Genomic DNA, 23544 nt, shown 5'->3' on the forward strand with positions numbered 1-23544 from the left:
GGTTTCTACTGGTGTCACTATAAAAATCCTCTAGAGAGATACTAGTGCCATGAAACAGAGCCAAATTTAACTTAGCCAATAGCTTGAGTTAAGAAGTGAGGGTTAAAATATTCAATATCCAATGTGCTCTCTGATGCTAAGAATTTCGGAAAGTCGTTCAAAGCTTTTGCCCACTTGTTTAATGTGGACCAGCTGGATATACAGAGCAGCAGACACCAACTGGTCAGCTGGATGATTGAGATGAGGCTGATGAGAGACTAAGGAGAGTGGATGCCTCCCATCCTCTGATGTCTTTAGGGGTGACAGTGAACGCTATGGGGATGCCTGGTGTGGGATGAAGAATTTAATCTTAACCAAAGAATCTGGTCTTTACCCTCAGTTCCTGAGACATAATCTCTAAATAACACCTTGGAATTTAAGTGTCTTCAATAAGGACTCCAGACCACACCTAACATGTTAGGTGACATGATGAGGTGACTCCGGGGTGAGGGCTGGTCAGGCCAGAAAGACTCACCGCGTGATCACCTCATGATTTCGCCCAGCCTCAGAGGGGAGGAGCTGGAGTTTGCATTATGTAATGAGACCCCAGTAAAAGATCTGGATACTGAAGCTCCGTGGATTTCCTGGTTGATGAAAGACATCCATGCACATGGGAGGGTAGTGGGTCCTTTGCGACATGGAACCTTCAAGATGAGAATCCTCATAGACCTTATCCTACGGATCTCGTTGTTTGTACTCTTTTTTTGCTATAACAAAGACACTATTAAAAGTATAGTACTTTCTGTGAGTCCTCTGAGTCATTCCGGCAAATTATCAAACCCACAGGGGTAGTGATTGCCGGCAGGTCAGAAATGAGGGGGCTGGGAATCCCTGAGTACTCTGTTAGTATCCTGAAGGGGTAGAGGGAACCCCAGAATTTGTACCTAGCAGGTCAGCAGTGAAGGAGGCCAGGGGGCCACCCAACCTTGCAGCTGGCATCCTGAAGGAGTGGTGGGAAAACTCCGAACTTATAGCCAGAAGGTCAAAAGTGTGGGTGTCATAGGGACACCCAAGCTCATTTCTGGCATCGGAAGTCTTGGGCCTACTTGACAGTCCGGAAGACTGGTTAGGGCCAGTGGAAGAAGTGATGAATGAGTGACTGGTATCAGAACTGAACAGTTAAGTGAAAAGTGGGGATTAGATCTACGCTGATGCAAGAAAGGGAAAGGGAATTCAGCTTATTTCTACAGCAGGCACATCCTCTATTTCCAGGTCTTACAGCTGTCATAAGAGGGCATAAGTAGAGTTAAGAGTCCTGAAGGAAGAAAGAGAATGAGGAGCAATATGGGATTTATAGGCGTACAAATATTGGGCAGAGGCTATTCTGGGCCACAGAGCTCCAATGTTTCCATTACTTACCCTCGTCATCTACTACTGCACTGTTTCTCTAATAAACCACAGATTTCTATATAGGGAATTTCAAACATAAGCTTATAGTCCTACAATATATAGCCATATAACCCACCATATAAGAGCATTATATAATGAGAAGACTTTATATACAAAGAAAGGACATTAGAAAAATTTTTACGTAACTCTTGAAATAGACTCAGATGCCCATCCAAATCAGCATCAAACAGAACTTGGGCTCCAGTATGAGATGGCAACAGGAGACACTCTTCCCAAAGTTGGCAGCTGTAGGCCAAAAAGTGTAAGAAAGAAGAAGTCCTTTTTCATAGACAATGCTACAGTTGTTTGGGATTTTTTTTTTTCTATTTACATAAACGTCATGATCTTTTTTTCTCCCCCCATATGTGTAGGTGGGACTACTAAAATATTTTACTCCTCTCTATCCCCCTCAATTAAGAAAGTTCATTTTTAATAGTAAAAAAATAATAGCTAATTTATTAGCCTAGAAAGCACCTTGAGGAGTATGGATTAACCCTATGCCTCTGAGCAGAATTCTGAGCAGAAACCATTCCACATAGATGGATAATTAACCCAGACTGGAGCACAGCTCAAACAAAAAGAAGGTCAGGAAGAGGCAACTCTTGGCACAGTGTCTGCATTCCATAAATATATGTTGAATGGATAGATGAATAAAAAATTTTGAGGCACTTGATTAGTATCAAATGTTAACAATCAGATGTTTCATGGGCTACAGAATCTCCCCCAGGGTACTCCCAAATACGGAACTGAAAACTATGGAGACCATGTGCATGCACCCATGAATCCAAGACTCGAGCCACCTTCTTGGCTATTGGTAAATGCATGTAAGTTCTAAAGGCTTGAATACAGTAGTTTAGCCTCTCTCTCATAATTTAAAGCAAAGCAGCTTAGGGAACAAAAGGAAAAATGATGGTATATTCATACAAAGAAATACATCAACATTTCAGCTTCAGTTGACTCCATAATTATAATTTGCTCTTACTAAACCCTATGAAGAACCATTTTCCTCTGGCATCAGCTCCTAGGACCACTTCCCCGACTCCCTGCTTCAGGCTCCCAAGAAAGATCTGCTTTGGTTCTAATATAAACCTATCCCTCTACAAACTACTTAAGAAAGTCTCATTTCCCTGATGCAAGGCCCCCTCCTCACCATCTCCCCATCAGCATTCACATGCGGGAGAATTAAATACAATACTGATTTCATACTTTAGTGCAGATAATAAAGAGATTAAATTTTTGAAAGTAAGGCAGGAAAAAGATACATTAGAAACAAATCGGTGTCTTAATGTCAGTTTGCATCCAAATTTCTCTACCTAACGTTTTAGGAACTGCATCACAGGTTCTTCAAGGAAGGGACAAAACCTCGTTATCATTTAGTCAATGAGAAAACACAGGCAGATTTGCTTTAAAAGTTCCCATTTCTAGGTCTATACATCATCTAGGGCCAAACAGTAGGCATGTCCAGCATCTGGTAATTAGATGTAAACAGCTCTACTCCAGGAGAAGAAGGCTTGCTCTTTCCCCTTGTATTTGCACACAAATGTCCTAATACATTTCACACTGACAGCCATGAGCGGGTTTATACATCTAATGGAGCCTGGCAAGACAAGATGACCTTTCTAATTGTCATTACGAGAAGCGCAATTGCAAGTGACTTTGAAACATATGGTAAACTTCATTATGCTAAAATATAATAGCTTCTACTTTGGGGCTCATGATGAATATTAATGTCAGGGCTCCTGAGAAAAATGTGCTCTAAATTTTATATTGTATAAAGCCCTTTCAATACCAAAGAGAGGATTTATTTATAGTCTTCAGTCTTCTTCATAGATGCTATTAAATATTCCATTAAACATAGCAAAACGGAATGAATAATCATGGGACATTAAGGCTGGGGTAATGATCACCTTTGTAGTATCAGGCCAAGTGTCAGGCAGGGAGAGAGCAAAAAGACTTTGACTATAAATACGGGGCCAAGGAGGACCCTAAATGGATACACAGGAAAGTCAGTGGGTTCTGTTGCTAGAGAGCTTCCTGAAACAGATCCCATGCTGAACCACTTCTAGAGAGGTACAGCAGACAGCTTAATCTACGCATTAGAGCCTGCTGAGATCGTGGGAAGTTGAGAGGGTCAAAGGGAGCTGCCAGGGTGAAGCTCAGAAGGAATGTAGGGAATAGGGGAGTGGGTGGGAAAGGCTATGGGATATTCCAAAGGTGAAGGAAGAAAAAAGAAAAGAATCTGGAAGGCAAGGGGGAAGAATAAGAAGCAGTGGGAAGACAAGGTCAGAGGGGTGGGAAAACATGATAGCCAACAGCTGCAACAGTTAAGAAGGTGCCTTCACGAGACCCACATCATAGTAATTTAATATGATTAAACATCATCACTGAAAAGGGATCTTTGATTTAATACCAAGCACTGCTTATTGTCTTTGGAGAGAAGAGGAGGGAGCTGCTGCAAACCAAACTGTTCTCATTCTTACACAAGATGACAGTCTAAAAGGTCATCCTGTCTGCATCTCTTCCAATATAGGGATTCCTTTTAATTTTTTTAACCCCCTCCTTCAAAATGCAGCTTCAATGGCCACACCCCCCATAAACAGACACCCTTCTTTATTTAGTCCATGAAATAACATGCTTCTTTAAGAAAAAAAAGAAGGTAAAGCTTTTTCATGACAGTCCAATTGCAGCAGTTCCCTGTATAGCACATTGGTTTTTAAAGGCAAAACGAGTTATCAGTGCACATAATGGAAACAGAATGCCTTACCTGGGAAGGCCTATCTATCTCAGTGTTTGTTTAAATCAGTTTTACCCTTAAGCCTCAAGAGGTTTCAGAATTTCTTCTAAACCATTACCTCAACATTTCATCATGGGTTATGAAGATCTTTTTTCATGTTCGACTATTAATCATGATGAGTTAATTTCACACATACAACTAGAAAAAGGAGCAAAAATGATAAATATCTATTACATGAAGATGAGAAAACCATCAAGTTCCCAACAAAAAAGAAGTGGACAAAGGACATGGACGATACACAATGAAAGCAATTATAAAAGAACAAAAAGAAGAAAGCTCAACCTCAATAATAATCAAATATATGCAAAACACGGCATGGATTAAATACCACTTCATTGCTATTATTATTACTATTACTAATAATTGTTTTAAAAATAATACTCAATAGTGGAAAGGTTCAATTGTTAGTACCAATTAAACTGGCATAATCCTTTTGGAACATAATTTGGCAGCATGTACCAAACCACAAAATGATCATGCTCTTTGGCCTATAATTGTAATCCTGGCACTTTATTGTAAGAAATTCATAAAGTGGCCATTAAACATCTTAAAATAAGAGGATAGTTAAGTAAGCCACGGCATATTGACTCATGTTATAAATATAATAAATGATAAATTTGAAAACTGTGGCAACAAGGGAAATACATGTATGATGAAGAGTATGGCTCTGGAGCCAGACAGATGTAAAGTCACATTCCAGCTCTTCGCTTCCCATCTACAGGAACTTGAACAAATATCTCATCTCACCAAACCTCAGTTTCACTGCCTGTAGAATGGGAACAACAAATTTATATCAAAGTACTGTTGTGAGGATAAAATGACGCAATGCTTTCACTATAGCTGTATAATGTTAAGGGCAGAGAGAGGCTGTGAAATTGTGCCCACATTCTGCGTACAAGTGCTTAAGAACTTGTACTCAGCATTGAAGGGGCCAAGCACTGACAGGAACATTATAAATAAAAGCAGGAGCTCTGCTGTGGAACTTGCATGATGGAGATTTTTTTGTTCAGCTTTAAAATGTATCTTATTCTTACAATATTTGCAGAATAAATTTAAAAACTGGAGGAAAAAAAACACTACAGTAACACTAGGAATTTTCTAAGCTTTGACTTCAGGCAATTCTTATATGATCCATGTCATTGTTGGGTGCCATGCGGTCAATTCCGACTCATAGCCACAGCGACCTCATGTGACAGACAGAGCAGAACTGCCCCACAGGCTTTTCTTGGATGTAATCTTTATAGGAGATCATCAAGTCTTTCTCTCACAGAGCCACCGGATGGGTTGGAACTACCAACCACTGGGTTAACAGCTAAGCACTTAACCATTGTACCACCAGGGTTCCTTATATAGGGGAAAATTATGTCCCTTCAAAAGGCTGACAAATTCTCCAGATCCAGACCACTGGGCAATGTCGGTACTTGGCGAGCTTCTCAAGGGAAACATGGAGTTTGGCATCCAGTCATGACTATTCCTCAGTCTCTTAAAAAAATGGGGTTGGGTGAAGGGCAACCAGACATTTGTCAAATTCCATTTTGTATCGCCCAACACAATTGGTATACATGGACCAAAGTCAAATGCTGGAGCAGATACAGGGCTAAAAAGAAGTTCAAGACGCCAAGTCACTTTTTCCAAGGAAGAAGACCAGGCTTCCTTTCATGAAGTACACCCTGTAATCATAACAGAGCCCTCAGTGGCCCAGTGGTTAGAAGCTACCTCGAACTATGGCTGCTAACCTAAAGGTCGGCAGTTCGAATCCATCAGCCGCTCCTTGGAAACCCTATGAGGCAGTTCTACCCTGTCCTATAGGGTTGCTATGAGTTGGAATTGACTCGGCAGCGTCGGGTTTTTTTTTTTTAGTAATCATAATATAATTGCATTTGATTCTTTCTTGGGGAAGGGAAATGTAATATTGGGGGATATAGGGTGTATAAAGTAATGCAGCCACTGTAACACATAGGAAAAGAGGGATGTTCAAAATAGGCTAAAAGAGCCAAAAGTTTAGCATCATGCTGGCAAATGAAAAAAGAAATAAAAGGCTTGGTTGTAATTAAATCTAAGAGTAAAATATGTAATAAGTTTTTAAGGAATTATAAAGGCTTGAGAAAGTATAATGTCAAAAGAAAATTTAAATAAAATTACATTTCATAACTGGTGGTCATGTGAAAATATGAGCATTTCTGGTTCATAAATGTTTGATGACACCAAGTCAGTAGATCTTTAAGCAACTCTTGATGGTTTTCTCGCTGGCCATAAATATTAAATGGCAGCGCATCAGGGCTGTCCATCCTTACAGCAATCCGACCCTTCCCAATTATATAAAAAGCAGGCAGGGAAGTGGATGAAACAGGATAGCCATCCCCAAGTCCAAGAAACAACAGTACAGAAGCATGGTGGGCCGAGGGCAGCAAAGCCGGGTACAGGAAAGCACCACACACCCTCTCTCCTTTCTAAGGGCTAAAAAAACTTGAAAAATCACATTCGACACAAACAATACCCATGAATAAGTATTATTTCTCTTAATTGCTAAACACACAGCAGTGTCAAAGAAGGGGAAGTGCAGCACCAAATGGCAGAGACATGAAAGAGGCTGCCATTCATGGCCATGATGGAGAGGAAAACAAGATCGTTCTTACAAAATTAACCATTGTGTGACAACACAAAAGATGCCAGATTTAGCACCAGCAAAAGCCAGTTGTGCAAGATCTCACAAACTTAGATTTGGCTGAAAAAAATCAGTCTGCATTTTTCAAAGGCCTAAATTATAGACTATTGGGAATGTTGTTTTATTTTATTAAAATTCAAAAATTCACTCATAATAAGCTTGCAAAGACTGCCCTCACATCTTGCAAGATGAAATCCTTGTAATCAACAGGATGCCATATAAGTAAATTCTTATAGACAAACAGGCCTTCTAAGTATTTCTCTCACAGAAACCCTGAAGAGTGTGTTGATCCACTTATTAATACCTTTTATTATGGGAAAACATCAACATTTTAGAACAGGAAGGAGAATTACCAACAGTTCTTTGAAAAAAATGCTAAAAAGTGGTTTGAAGCTAACAAATATGTATTTAATTAAATTGCCACAGTTCGGCTTATTTCCATTTTTTAAAATTTTTTTAGTATGTAAAATCCCTCTTACCCACCCAAATAAAGGATTTTGACTTTAACGTGAAATATGTGATTATCATTAGGGTGACAACCTATAGAACCTCTTATAGAGTTAAATGATCTGTCTAGTACCACAAAATTGTAGATGGCAGATCTCCATTTCAGGCATAAAATATTGGGAATGTACTTAAAACCTCCAACATGAAAAAGGACCCTCTATTTGCAAGGCCCTCAACATTGTCAAGAGACGGCTTCTACTAGATTTTTGTGTCATAATCATAAACCTATGAGCATAGTATTTAGGTAGGATGGTGAGAATGAGGGATGGGTAGAGGGATTCACATTAGGAATCAAGTACATGAACAATGTAGACCTCACTCTATAAGGCTAGTGTTACCCTGATACCAAAGCTAGACAAAGACATCACAAGAAAAGAGAACTATGGATCTTAAACAATATTTTGTTGTTGTTAGCTGCCACCCATCAGGTCCTGACCCCATTCACAATGGAACAAAACACTACCCAGTGCTACACCATCCTCATGATTGGTTAGGGACCAAACCATTCTGATCCATGAGTTTTCTCTGGCTGATTTTTAGAAGTAGATCGCCCGCCCTTTTTTCCTAGATTGTCTTAGTTTGGAAGCTCTGCTGAAACTTGTTTAGCACCATAGCAACACACAGGCCTCCACCTGACAGACAGGTGGTAGCTGTGCATGAGGGGCACTGACCTGGAGTCAAACCTGGGTCTCCTGCCTGGGAGGCGAGAATTCTACCACTGAATCACCAGTGCCTCATATAAACAGCACAGTACAATGCCGACCATTTTTGTCAAGTTGATTCTGACTCACAGCAACCCTATAAAACAGAGTAGGACTGCCCCATAGGGCTTCCAAGACTGTAATCTTAAAGGAAGCAGACTGTTACATCTTTTTCCCACAGAGCGGCTAGTGGGTTCAAAACACCAACCTTTCAGTTAGCAGTTCAGTACTTAACCACTGTACCTCCAAGGCTCCTATCCCATACCCAGTGCCGTCGAGTCGATTCCGACTCATAGCGACCCTATAGTACAATGTAAAAGGTAAATCAAATCCTGGCCCCACCCCCTTGTGTGACCTTGGACAGGGCGCTGAACTTCTCCAAGCCTCAGCTTCTTCATCCATACAACGGCAACTATACCGGGGCCTGCCACATAAGGCTGTTCTGAGGATTAAATGATTAGAGGTATGGCAAGTCTTAGCACAGTGCTTGGCACAGAGTAAAGCCTGAGGAAAGAGAAATAGTGATAAAGAAAAGATTTGTTACTGAAGAGAAAGTGACAATGCACAGGGGACCATTCTTTCTTTTCTAAGACCATATGAAATCCACAATAATCTGTGCACATAGCAAGGGCCCCAACAAATATATACAATAAATAAAGAGCAATGGAAGAAAAAATCTTTAAAGAATTCATTTTTTAAAATATAAGGAGCTATATAAGTGACAGCACCAATAACAGAATTAAGTGGCCTTATAATTTTAATAATAGCTAGAATATTTTCATGTCATATTGATGCTATTAGAACGTAAAACACAGTATTGAAGTTGAGGTTGTGGAGAGTGGTACAGCTCCTAGTCAGGAACATTTTTAAATGGGGTGAGGGTGGGGAGCTGAAGACAGGGCAAGGACTAGGGATATGAAATGTCTGCCATGCGTGGTACCATCTCCATGTAACTAATAAGTCTTCACCTAAAATGTGGCCCAATGGGCTCTCCTTCGAGGATCATGGAGTTCCCCTTGCCATCATTCTTAGCTTGCTGTTGGGAGGCGGGATGTGTGCAAGTGTGTCTGTGTGTCTGTGTGTGTGTGCGTGTTGACCAATAACATCAACTGCCCAGAGTGTAGACGGAATGTAGAAAGACTAGGATAAGCATTAGTTGCTAAGAAAGATCTACAAAGTAGAAAATCTGCAGATAATTAAGTTTGACAGGCAAGTTCCTGCTCTAAAGAAATTAGCGTTGTCAAGAAATTGCCCACTGCAATTTGGCATGAAATGCAATTAAAATCATCATGACCCTAACTTCACTGGCTCAAGTCCTTACTAACTCACCTTCACAGTATTACACTTTAATATAATGTTTCTTAAAATTTGAAGGATCTTAGAATGGCCACTTTAAAAATCTGTTGAAAACCAGGATCTTTTCCTGTAAACATGCCCATAGCCACATTTTTTTAAATGTGTGTAGTTTCGCGGGATTCACACTCCATCCATGGCCTCCTGCTTTGAAGTAAATCCTAATTTTTTTTTTCCAAAGGCAGTTCAGGTAACCGCCATATGAAAAGCATTCTTGGGTTTGCCACAAATCTGTCGATGAAGACTTCCCATCTTGCTCCCAAGAAAACTGCCCTTGTGAACTCAGCACCACTTTGCATTCCCTGCAAACTTCATGTTCTTGAAGTTGCTTTTGAAGAAGACAAGTGATACTTCATCGTCTTTACTTTGGCCTCTAGGAAGCTCATCATCACAGCATATTCTCAACCAACATAATTAACACTTCCCTTAACATTTTTTCTGTCTCAATTTTCAAATTGTATTTTTATTTGTTAATTTGTCATTGCTTATATCTTCGTTATATGTATTTTCCCAGTTCTCTCTATCATCCTGCACCCTGAAAAAAAAAAATCACAGAGACCTTATTCTTTTGTTCCAATTTTTCTTCAAAGTTTCTTCTAAATACATCTGGCATATGTGGAAAGAGAATTACTGTCTCTGTGTGCAGGACTTGTATCTCACAGGAACGCTAAACTCAACGCTTTTCCTTAGTAGGTGTGAGGAGATTTCCGGAGAGACGCTATCTGTGGACCAGAGCTAAGGAATCTGATGTCTGATGGAAGCACACCACACCTCCTTTTATTAGCTACTTCAAGCTCAGTATTATGAGGTAGTCCAAAAACAAGAAGAGGATGGTGTCAATGTAGACATATGGCCTTTCTAATCTAAAACAAAAGGTACGAACTCCAAACCATAATTTGAAAAATGACTCCACTTCAATTGTATTACCCTGAAATTGCCCTTTATCTGCCTTTTATTCACCCCACTCCACACATCAAAAGACAAATAAGTTCAGGCTGGACAAGAGCCAGCCATGATTCCCAGCCTAACTAAATCCTGCCATTTGATATTCCCATTTAGAATCCCTTTACGTATTTTAAGGATCCTCTACACAAAATCTTCGCAGCTCACTGGCCACAGACCTAGCTAGAGATTGGTGCTAGATCGCAGTATCTTTTCTACTTAGGCAGCTGGAGCAAAGTGGAGATATTCATTAACATGCTAATGATGTCCTATTTAAAATTCTAGCCCTGATGATTCTGTGATTACTAAATCACTCCCCTTGACGTCTGCCTCCTTTATATCTGAGTTACAGTGCGAAATCAACAATATTAATAAAGTACAATACAGATTACCAATTTATACACAAGGGACGCAGAAACAGTTATGTAAATCTCAAGGCTGCCTTTTCTTCTGAAAAGCAGATGTTGCAAACTGTAAAAAAAGTTAGTGATTTTTTTAAATCCTACCCTCCCTTAAAAAAAAAAATCAAAATCCACAATAATTAAAGGTTTATAGTTAATTTCCATAAGTATTCAGGGGTTGAAAGATAGATTTAGCTTTCTATTTCACTGAACTTAAGGTTGCTCAGAATTCAAATGTGTTCTCCTAAAGGCTTCAAAACAACTGATAGGAATGAAAAGCACCCACCTTCCTCATGTCTTCATAGGGACTGTGCCATTGTGACAAAATTCAGTGGATTCAGTGAGGATTTCTGTCTCTCTCTGCCCTTGAGTATGTTAGAATACTTCAGTCCCTTCTTCATCATCATATTGTTCTATCTGCTGACATCCCAATCTAAATATCTTAACCAGAAAACTCAAGCATTTTCCATGAAAACTATCACACCACTGCTCTTTTTAAACTGGAAAACCAATAAAGAAGCAAGACATTCAAGATCTGGGTCTGTGATCCAAAATGAAGAAAGACCTACCACTTCATTTTAAAATCTGACCCCAATAAACAAACAAATATTTACTACCTGTTTACTATTTTAAAGGCACCATGCTGGATGCTATACAAATACAAACTAAACAGAAGGCACAATGCCCTTGGCCTCAATGTACTTACAATCCAGTCTGACACACAAGATAAAATTGTTTTTAAATGATCAGCAAAGCAAGTTCATTCATGATACGTCATGAGACATACTCTTCACATCAGTAAGAATTCCCTGCCTGAGATGGACTACTAATTGTTCCCTCAGGATTGGCAATCTCCCCTTCTTCTCTTGAAACAGAACACCTGACTTTTAGCTGGGCACAGAACTGCCCAGGATAAGGATATTTCCCAGCCTCCCGTACAACTGTTGTTGTGAGTTGCCATTAAGTCTATTCTGATGCATGGCAATCCCACATGTGCAGAGTAGAGCTGCTCCATAGGGTTTTCAAGGCCGGAATCTTTCAAAAGCAGATCACCAGGCCTATCTTTCAAGGCGCCTCTGGGTGAGTTCAAACTGCAAACGTGTAGGTTAGTAGTCCAGCGCTTAACCATCTGTACCACCCAGGGACTCTTCCTTGCCATTAATTAGGTGTCTCATATACAAGGTTAAGGTCACAGGGATATAAGCAGTAGAGGTGTGCGCAGGTTTCTAGAAGTGCCCTGAAAAAGGATAGGTTTGCTCTCTTCCCTCTCTTTTCCTGCTGACTGGCCTGTGGACACACATGTGGGTGGGTCAGCCATCTTGGACCATGCAGTGAATGGCACGTGCTGAGGGGCAAAGAACAAAGTGGATGCAGTCTGGATTCCTGACAATGATGGAATTGCTCTCCCATCCCTGCATCATCTGTCTTTCTAAAAGCCACATTCTGTAATCATGGCTAGAAATCAAAATTCTATTTTTTTAAATAATTTTTATTGTGCTTTAAGTGAAAGTTTACAAATCAAGTCAGTCTGTCACATATAAGCTTATATACACCTTACTACATACTCCCATTTACTCTCCCCCTAATGAGCAAAATTCTATTTTTAAAAATTACATATTATTACCTTAGGGGGCAGTGGGTTTGTGTTAATGGAGGAGGAACAACTCAGAAAAGGAGGGTGAGAATCATTGCACAACTCGAAGAATGTAAACAATGTCACTGAATTATACATGTAGAAACAGCTGACTTGGTCTATGTTCTGCTGTATATATTCTCAACAATAACAGCAAAATAAAAAATTTTTTTAAATTATATATTGTTCATTTCTTAAATCATTTTATTTATAAATGTTTTAATCTAAGATTAAAAAGAGTCTGCTCATGGTACATACACGCATATAGCAATTCCTTCATACTTAATCTATATTTAAACTTGAGCACAGAGCTCCCTCTAAATTTTTAACTCTCAAAACCCAACAAATGGCAGAATATGGACATTGGCCTGGTTTCATTACATTTCAATGGACAAATGCTTCAATTTACTAAGAAATTCAGTCTTATTTATTTATTTCTCACATACCCACAAATTCAAGGTTATTGGTTTGGTTCACCAAAGTTAAGTTACTTCACATTGCTTAAAAATTAGCTTCAGCCTAAGATACATGCAAATCAAGATATAGGGAGAAGGGCAGCTGATCCAGCAAAATCCACATACAAAACATAAAGAAAGCCTTCACCGCAGTAATGAGCCATCTGCAATTTAGAATCACCCGTGGTAACAATCTCTCATTCCACTTGTTTATGTTTTATTCATCATTTTGAAAATACTTGGTGAAGTGACAATAATGAGATTCTCAAAATACTATACGGTCTTTTTTTTAAGAGATATTAATGGCTTTCAATAGCTCAACTGTTCAAATGAAAATATTGCTGGATTGAATTTGCTCAAATTTGTCCATATCTTCTTTATTCTTAGATATAATAGATTCCTCATTTTGTGTCAAAACGATAACAAGAAATTTCATATTTTTCATTGTTTAAGCATAAAAAAAGTAAAATAAAATAACAAAAACTCATTTGAAATACACAACGCTCATTCCTATCATGACCTTAAAAAACTACACTATGACAACTTAGGTGAGCATGTTATAATTCCTCAGAACTATAGTGTACAGTAAGGCTCAAATGTACAGTCTCCAGTTACCTATTTGGCAAAAATAAGGCTTGACCTGCAAAAGTGGAAAAAAAAAGATACTCGACTCTGAATTGTTGAGACAATATAGCTATGTTAGTGGCTACGAAGACACAGTAACGACAGAACACACTATCTTTGATCCACATAACTCCAAGAGGAAATCACTCTCTACACAATTCAGTAAGCCTTTAAAACAAATTTTATTTGTCTCAAATTAACACAGCTAATTTCTGCTGGCTGATTTTATATTTCCTTATTGTTGTTGAATGTTAACCTTCATTTACTTCAATTTGTAGAATATTTTAAAATAGCCTTATTTCAAATCCCCATTATTTTCTTATTTCTTTTTAAATAAGCATACTTCTTAACACATAGTCATTTATTCACATGTATTCTACCACTTTCCTAACAAAAAGTATTTATTTAAGATCTACGACATGTTATTTATGACCTTTGCCCTCCTGCAACTTTTAGTCCCTGGGACAAATGGAAACGCAAACACACATACACACACACACCCTAAGGTCTTTATATATTATCTCACTTAATTCTCACTATTTAATCAGCTAATAGGATCAATATAATTCTCCTCATTTTACTGGTAAAGAAACAGTTTCCAATATATAATTTATTTTAAGTCTGAAACTGCTTCTTACTGTTTTACTCTGCATATTAGAAACGGAATCATCGAAAATTCTTTCCATTTTCTTTTTTAAGAAGTAAGTTTTTCCTGAGTCAACTTGGACTGAACGAGCATCTCCTGGAACTATTCCTCAGGGTACAGACTTCAAGGTGACTTCAGTTACTTTAACAACAGGAGCAGGAGAAGAACGCAAGAGTGCTTTAACTCCTCCAACAAGCAGATACTTTGGCTAAGGCCACACTGGCCCCTTCTATGGAATGTCCTGAGGAAAGAAGCTCTCAGAAAAGCTCACACTCAGAAAAGCCACCTGATGGTCTTTTCCCAATTCTCTCAGAGTTGGCCTGTGTTGGTCTGTGACTGTGCTGGCCAGAAGACTGAGCCGAGGGAGAAAAAGATGATGATTGTCAAACAAACAAACAAAAAATACTCAAGACCTGAAAGAAGGGAGAGATTGCTCTAAGTAATCAGAAGGCCATTAGTAAATTCAGGGGAGAGAAGGGGAAAAAAAAAGAAAAATGAAAGATGTCACAAGTGAACTTACTAACTAGATAGTAGAGAAGGGTCAACTTTGGTGAAGGGAAGGACAACACACAATAAAGGAGAAGTCACCACAACTGGACCAAAGCGAAAGCTAAAAAGTTTCCTGGGGACATCCAAACACCTTAAGGGACAGAGTAGCTGGGGTTGGGGCCTGGGGACCATAGTTTCAGGGGATATCTAGGTCACTTGGCATAACAAAATTTATTAAGAAAATGTTCTACATCCCACTTTGGTGAGTGGCATCTGGGGTCTTAAAAGCTTGCAAGTGGCCATCTAAGATATATCAATTGGTTCCATCCCTCTTGGGGCAAAGGAGAATGAAGAAAACCAAAGACACAAGGAAAATATTAGCCCAAAGGACTAAAGAACCACATGAAGCAGAGACACCACTAGCCTGAGACCAGAAGAACTAGACGGTACGTGGCTACCACCAATGACTGTCCTGACAGGGAACACAACAGAGAATACCAGACAGAGCAGGAGAAAAATGTAGAACAGAACTCAAATTCAAGTAAAAAAGACCGGACTTAATGGTCTGACAGAGATTGGAGGAATACTTGAAACTATGGTCCCTGGACACACTATTAACCCAGAACTGACACTATTCCTAAAGCCCACTCTTCAAACAAAGATTAGATAAGACTATAAAGCAAAAAATAACACACGAGAGGAATGTGCTTCTTAGTTCCATCAGATACATGAGAGCAAATGGGTAGCTTCTGTCCAAATGCAGGATGAGAAGGCAGGAAGGGACACAGGGAACCTGGGGTGTAAAGGGGGAGTGTGACGTCACATTGTGGGAATTGCAACTGATGTCACAAAACAATATGTATATAAATTTTTGAATGAGAAATTGAGCTGTAAACTTTCAATGAAAGCACACACACACACAAAAGTCACAAATGAATAGCAAAACAAAAGCTTACAAGAAATTCCACATCATTTGCCAAGGTTCCTGCCAAAAAAGTCCTGCAGAAAGGGTCACGTACTCCATGACACCCTTCACAGTGATGTTCACATGAAGCAAAGAGTATACTGACTGACCGTACAGTACAGTAAATATCCATCGGTGAACAGCTGTGAACCACTTACCATAGGCAGTTTCTCCATGCTCCAGTTCTCGTCTCAGTTTGTTATAATCTTCTTTAATACTTTCCAACTTTCTGACGTTCCTGGAACTCAGCACCAACAGCTTGTTCAGGAGTCCCTCCAGCCCTTCTCTCTCTGACGCTAATGACCCGATCTCCTCTGTAAGGTCCTTAGCTGTACAAAAATGGCTTCCTACAGCACATTGTGGGAGAGAAGGATGGAAAACAAGCTTTACAGCATCCACAAAATGGGCAATTTAGCAGCAGCTAATGTACAACTAATAAAATAGATTGGGTAAAAGGGGACTAAACTTTACAATTACATGTAACTTCATTAACAATCCTCCATGGCAGAACATGGAAAAAATCTGACCTACCTTCTTAAGCTGGAAAAGCCACTACTCTTTTCATCCCTTTCTTCTTGTTATCTTTGTTTTAGGGGTTATATTGGCCAATTCATGTCCTTGTGAAAAATGATGATGCAAAAATTTCCCAGTAGAGTCTAGGGAAGCCTCAAGGTATCATTCCATTCTAACATCCAGGTATCAAAAGGTGATATACTATATACCTACTCCACACTTATCAACTACCTCAGTACCCAACCTTTCACATTTACAACAATAATAAAAAATCTACTATCTAACTACTTTGTGCATTAACGATGTATGTCTGGCAGTAACAAATGCTGAGGTACGAGGCTAGAGTAAATCTGGCTGTGATGGTTAAGGTTATATGTCAACTTGAGTGGGCCATGATTCTCAGTGGTTTGGCAGTTATGTAGTAATGCAATTTGACAGTCATGTAATTATGTTACTTGGCAGTTATGGCAGTTATTTATATGAAAAAGAGAAAGATCTAGATACACCAAAGCAATCTTCAGTAAGAAGAACAAGGCTGGAGGACCTACTTGATTTCAGGATTAATGGTAAAGCTACAATAAATCCACACAGTATGGCACTGGCATTTAGATAGAAAAACAGTTCAGTGAAACAGGACAGTCCAGAAGTAGATCCATACTCAAACAGTTAATTGATTTTCAACTAAAGAGTCAAAGCAAGTCAACAAAGGAAAGAAAGTATTTCCAACAAATTGTGCTGGAACAACTGGCTATGAATATGGGGAAAAAATTAACCTTGATCCATATCTCAAACTATACACAAAATTTACATTGAAATTAATTACAGACCTAAATGTAGTAGCTAAAACTATAAAGTTTCTAGAAAAAAATAGGAAAATATCTTTCTGACTTTGGAATAGGCAAAACTTTTTTGATAAGACACAGAAAACAGTAACGATCGTAGATGGAAAATTTTCAAACTGGAGGCACTCATGTCAGACTAAGAATGATAGGGTCAACATGCATTCTCAGGAAACAAAAATTCAGCATGTAAACCATTTAAGGAAGAGTATGTCAAGATACAAATGATTGTTCTCAGGAAGAATGTGTTCATAACTAACTGAACCGGTCAGGATGTAAATTATTTGGGAAGAATGTGTAAACAATTTGCTCCCAGAACAGACTATAATCATGAACAACTGACTACAATCCTACAATCAAGTATAATCGAACTGGCTGGTATCTCACACCTAAGTGCTAACTCACTCCTCCCTAAGCAAGTGGTAGACCTTTGCATTTCAAAGGACTTCAAGCTGAAGTTGGTCTTATTTACAATCACTAATCCCCTACCTATCCTTTGCTCTCCATGTATATAGACCCCTCTCTCTGCCTGAATTGTGGAGCACTTTGTATTTTTACCTAGTGCTGCCCAGATATAGCCATTATTATTCCTCAATAAAACTCCTTTTCTTTCACTCCTGAGAGAGTATAAGAATTTCTTCATTGACGCTTTTTAAAATGGAAAAATGAGGATTCATCAAAATTAAAAAGTTTTGCTCACCAGAAGATGCCACTAAGAAAATGAGAGGACAAGTCACAGACTGGGAAAAAATATTCTCAATACATACATCTGAAGAAAGACTTGAATCCTGCAACTGGATAATTAAAAGATATGTGACCTCATTCAAAAAAGAAAACATCTTAACAGGTACTTTATAAAGTAAGATACAAATGTCCAAGGAGCATATGAAAAGGTACTCAACATCAGCAGTCATTAGGAAAATGCAGATCAAAACCACAATGAGATTCCACTACAAAACCATTCGAATGCCTCAAATTACCTAGGCTGAAGAGGTCAACGTTGGGAACCGGAACTCTCATACGTGGTGGGAGTTCGAAACATATAACCACTTTGCAACAAGTTCTACCAGTTTCTCCTAAGTTAAACAGACATCTACCTGTGATCTAACAATTTTACTTTTAGGCATTTACCTAAAGAAATAAAAACATGCAATAAAAAAAATTTGTGCACTAATGTTCATAGTGGCTTTACACATGATAGTCCCAAACTGGAAACAACACCAATGTCCATCAACAAGAGAATGCACAGACACACAGTGGGGTATCTCCTTGGCAATAAAACGGAAAAAACTCTCATACACACAGCAACAGGGGTGGATCTCAAAATGGACTGAGTGAAAAAAAATGCACAAATGAATACATACAGCATGATTCCACTTATATTAAGATCTGGAATAGGCAAAACAAATGCATGGTCAAAGATTGCAGAACAGAGGTTGCCTAGGCAAATGGGATGATGACTGGGAAGAGACACAAGAGGTCTTTCTGGGGTGATGAAAATGTTCTATATCTTGGTAGAGCTGTTGAGTAATACAGGTGTCAAAACTTACAGAACTGTACACATAAGATCTGTGCATTTCATGGGATGTAAGTTATACCTCAAAAAAAAAAAGGAAAAAATATTAGGGAAAGTTTAAATATGAAAACTAAACTATAAATCAATAAATACATCATATTAATGAGTGCTCTATAAATCATAGCTTTTGTTAATAGAGGATTCCACTATGTTTCTTACAGGTTTATTATAACTATAATCATAATAATAATTACAAACTTTCTCTGCTTTAAATCTCACTGCAACCCTAGGAGATAGGTTATACCCTATATTATCCGTCCTAAGATGCATTTTTTTAAACTCATTTTAACGTCTCTGAAATAGGGATGCGTCTTACAATGGGCCAGGAGAGTCAGAAGGTAGTTACGACTCACTTATATTACTGGCGGCCTGACTGACCATCTGCAACCCCCTGGTGTTTCAACTACAAACCATTTAAGGACCATTTGAATCCTGGTTGTCCACTGAAAATCTTCTGCTGACGTGGACTTGTAAAATCAGGAAAACGATGGAGTGCCACAAAGAACCTCAATGAAACCCTGTACTCTCGGTGACTTTGCAGACCAACCCCCACAAGTGTGACTGCTTCTTGGCAGGGCTGCCACAGGTACAACCTGGTGCCTTCAAAATGGCCTTCCTTGGGCTGGGCTTAGGGAGCCCTATGAACCAAGAAATGCATGGCCAGGAGTGGGCACACTGAAACCTTTCTGCTAGGACCACATTTTCACGACAGAAAGTTAACAAAAAATGGTGTGTGCACCACTGTGCTCCCAGAGACACCAGGCCAAATATGCCACAGAGTACAGTCTCCTCCGATGAAGAGTTCAAAGAGAAAAGACCCCTAAAAAGAAACTGGAAGAGACTATAAATACAGAGTGCATGCCTTTACAAAAGGTTTGTTGGCAATGAGTTCTTAGAGCCCCCCTGCAAATCATCACAAGCTTGAGAGACCAGGGCCCTTAATAAAACATGAGAGAGATCATCAATTAAAACCCGGCCCCTTCCTTGATCCTGAGGAACATGGCTTGGGAAAATCTATAACGAAAGGCATGAAAGTTTTATATATGCAGAATGAGTGTGAATTCCCAAAGAGACAGTTAATATCAAACCCAAGCCACAATAAAATGCTACGCTGCCCTCAGTTAATATTTTATGAGCATGTTGGCCTCAGATCCAAGCCCATGATGTGAGTCTTGCTGGGTGCAGTTCTACCTGATTGCAGAAACTGGCCGAGAGTGCTGCAACAGAAATTCAGGAAAGCAAGGCTTGATCCCTAAAGAAAGAGCCATCAGTGACATGGTGACCCCAATCTCTATCACTCTAATGGGCCATTTTCCAAATGCCACAGGAGGATTGGCACAGAGATGAGCATGTTGCCCTTTCCACCAATGCTACAAACATGCCTGCCTGCTCTTCAGCAAGCAGAAGGTACTGTGGGATTCACATATACTTTTTAAAGCATTTGTCAAAATATTTTATTCTGCAAATAACACAATTACAAACCTTTAGGTATATACCAAAGTGGGAGCTGGTTTAACCCACTCTACGCTTTCTAATTTTACTTATGCTCTGCATCTGTGTATTCAAATAGCTACCTTCTGCTTCAGAGTCCCTCGGAGTAATTTTGATCAGTTATTCCCTTGCTAAGGTCATTATTTGAAAGTCCCGTTTTCAAGATCACAGTGCTCTCATTATATAAATTGTCTCATTTAATCTCCCCAATAATCCAGGAAGGAGTCTTATAACGATTTTCCTTAATCTCCAGTTGAAGACACCGAGGCCTAGACAGTGACCTTCCTGAGGTCACAAAGTTTGAGTCTAAGATCCCTTGTGGGTCTGCGAAACTTGAACTTGGTTCTTCCAATCTCATGTTAGGTGCTTATTCTACCATGTATAGCTCAATAAGTGACTAGGTCAAACATGGGCACAATTCCTCATAAAAGAAGGAAGTCCCATCCCCATACCTCATCACGCCCTCACCTGGGAGAGGGCACTTCACACAATCCATGATCACACTTGCCTGACCCCGGAGGCACTGCAGTTTGTAACGATCACCCTAAATCATTCACTTTTGCTTACTCAAATTTGAACTATACTTCTTCACTGGCAAAAAATAAAATAAAGCCAACGCCATAACCTTATTCTAAAAGCCGAAAAATAACAAGTCCTGAAACTTTTTTTCTGTGTGACACAATAGGAAAAGACAAAGCAGAGCCATCCACTTAGAGGCCATAGGTTTGGTGCTCTCCCCTAGGGCCCTGAAACACCAGTCTTCCAAGGTACTCTAAGTTCAAGTACACACAATTAGGCAAAACCTTGCACCCATCTGTCAGTGGAGGCTTGCATGTTGCTATGATGCTGAACAGGTTTCAGCAGAGCTTCCAGACTAAGACAGACTAGGAAGAAAGGCTAGGTGACATACATCTGCAAATCAACCAGTGAAAACCCTATGGATCCCAATGGTTCGAACCACGGCCAATCATGGGGATGGCTCCGGACCAGTCCACACATGAAATACCAAAAGAAAGTGATCCTCATTTTGCAAATGAAGACACTAAACTAAACTTTGAAGAATCACGGCCTCCTGTCATTGTTTAATTATTTAACTGCTTATTTGTGTGTGAATGTTCCTTGGAAACAGAAGAACAAGGCAGATGGGAAAGAAAGTATGCCACAAACTGAGGGAGACCCCAAAACAGCTAATCTAATGGCCAGGGAGAGGTCGCCCCCTGGCATGGTGAGATCTGTTCACCAAGCTCCCTCATCACCACAGCAGCCCGTTGTCAGGCTGCCCATGGGTCCCTGTGAATTCTAAAGCAATGTGCATAACAGTGACCGTCACAGGAATTAGGCCAAGCAGCCTCTCGGCCTCAGGCTCACCTTCCAGAGCGCAGAGAAGACAAGGAGAGAAGAGCAAAGTGGTGCTGAAAGACATCCTCTCAGGCCAGTGCCATCTGCAAGGCTGCAGGCAGGCTATTAGCAATGGTTTAGGGGCAGGCTTGGCTGCTCCACAGGTATGAAAGTATGAATCAAGAGTGCATTTGCATTCATCCCACACCCAAGAAGAAAAGACATGAACAGAGCAGCGAGGTCTCCTCTGGCTTAGTACAGGAGTTCTAGGCCCCCTGGTACATTAAAAATACCTCGGAATGGCCCCATATCTAGGCCCTGCCCCCCAGAGGTTTTGATTTGTGGATCTGGTGCTGGGCCTGGGTCCTGTATTTTCCAAGTTCCTCAGATGATTCTAACGTGCAGCCAAGGCTGAGAACACGAGCTTGAAGGCTACAGGGTAACCAGAAATGTGGAGCTCCTCTAAAAAGTATAGGGAATGATACCAGGGCTATAAATGGGAAGATCCCTTATGAGTATGGAGAGAAGAAAGACCTATAAAGGTAGGCAGCAGCCACACACCACCGTTTTAGAGGACTCCAGCAGTGTGTGATTACACACAGAGCGCCTCTGACATCTGGACAGCTCAGGCGCCCTGCCTATGACTCACTGTTAAGTTTCTTCACAGTTTTTATAGACTGCTTAACTCTAGCCTTCATCTTGTGCCAAAATAGCAGGGCTGTGTTCATTTATCTTGAAGGTATTCAGGTCCAGTTGATAAAAAAATACAGCGCATAGAGCCTGCCAGCTCGCAGGAAGCCTTCGACTGCTCAGACAACCCACAGGTGTCAGGCACAGAGCCTGTCCACCAGGACGCCAGCCTTGTTGCCACCTACAGAGGACGGGACAGATGAGAAGGACTGGGGCCAGGGTAGGCAGAAGAAAACTGACAAAGCTTTAAGCTGAAAGAGACTCGGCCCCAGAAATGAAGCACACTATCAAAGAGATACAGAAATCACAGATTATGTAAACTAGCAATCAACAAGTGAGGTTCTATTTTATTAGAAATAGTCTTATTGGCTGTCTTTGGAGTGCCAAGCATAGGGCAAAACACAAGGAAAAAATAAATAGCAAGGTGACTTAAGAGATGATCCAAGCAGGCGAAGATTAGAGCCAGAATCCATGCCCATCTCCAGTGTCACAGAAGCCTGCCATCAGATAGCCCAGCCTCTACCCTCTGGCTGGCTCAGGAGCCAAGAAGTGGTCCTAGGGAAAGGACTGGCCAGAGCACAGCAGGCCCCATTCTAGATACAGACTGGAATGCTAGTCAGGCCACAGACATAGGCCCAGGTAGGAGTTCTACCCATGACTGTATCTCAGCAACAGTACAGAACCAGAATCTAAAACTAGGGTCAATTATACATAGGAAAGACACTTGTTGCTAAATGTCTACGCGACGTGGGTTGCTGCTGGCTGCTGTTGAGTTAGCCCCAACTCATGGCAAGCCTATGCGCGACATAAGAAAGCCTGGTCCTGCACCATCACCATAATCGGTTGCAGATCGGACCACTGTGGTCCACAGGGTTTTAGGACATTGCCTCTGCCTAAAAAACTTTGCTTCTCAAAATTCTACTGGCTCCTTAGTCACTATGGTGCTTTTTAAAACATAGTCCAAAAATTCTTGGACACTCCTCCCATTGAGAGTTGGCGTCTCTATCCCCTCCCCTTGCATCAGGGCTCCATGACCACTTGACCAATAAAAAATGGCAGAAGTGATGCCATGATGGTTTTAAAAGTATCTCCACCTAATTCATGGAACCCTGATGGCACAATAGTTAAGCACTCGGCTGCTAACCCAAAGTTTGGCTGTTCAAACCCACCAGCAGCGCCATGGGAGAAAGACCTTGCGATCTGCTTCTGTAAAGATTACTGCCAAGAAAACCCTCTGGGGCAATTCTATCCTGTCACATGGGGTCACTATGAGTTGGAATTGACTCGACAGCACCCAGTAACAACGACCACCTAATTCTCTAATACACAACCCTTGAGGTGAAACTATCTTGCCTCCCCTTAAGTCTGGGCTGGACTTACTGCCTTGCTTCAGTGAATACAGGGCAGTGACAGGGTACAACTCTGGAGGCTAAGTACCAGAAAGGCATTGTGGCTTCTGTTTGTTCATTCTCTCTCAGACCACTTGCCATGGGGG

At 40.2% G+C, this 23544-nt stretch overlaps 1 protein-coding gene across 3 annotated transcripts in view; it reads right to left on the reverse strand.

Moving 5' to 3' along the window:
* DISC1 (DISC1 scaffold protein) overlaps window positions 1-23544 on the reverse strand; it is a 417270-nt gene that overhangs the window by 203205 nt on the left and 190521 nt on the right. For 2 of the 3 annotated variants that reach the window (XM_049868319.1, XM_049868320.1), the window contains exon 9: window positions 15761-15949. In XM_049868319.1, the coding sequence (XP_049724276.1) occupies window positions 15761-15949 (189 nt within the window). Of the gene's footprint in view, window positions 1-7353; window positions 9984-15760; window positions 15950-23544 lie in introns of those variants that run through there. The other variant, XM_049868321.1, reaches the window with a different exon arrangement.

Source organism: Elephas maximus, chromosome 24 (assembly GCF_024166365.1).
Source record: "Elephas maximus indicus isolate mEleMax1 chromosome 24, mEleMax1 primary haplotype, whole genome shotgun sequence".
In the NCBI taxonomy this organism is placed as follows: domain Eukaryota; kingdom Metazoa; phylum Chordata; class Mammalia; order Proboscidea; family Elephantidae; genus Elephas; species Elephas maximus.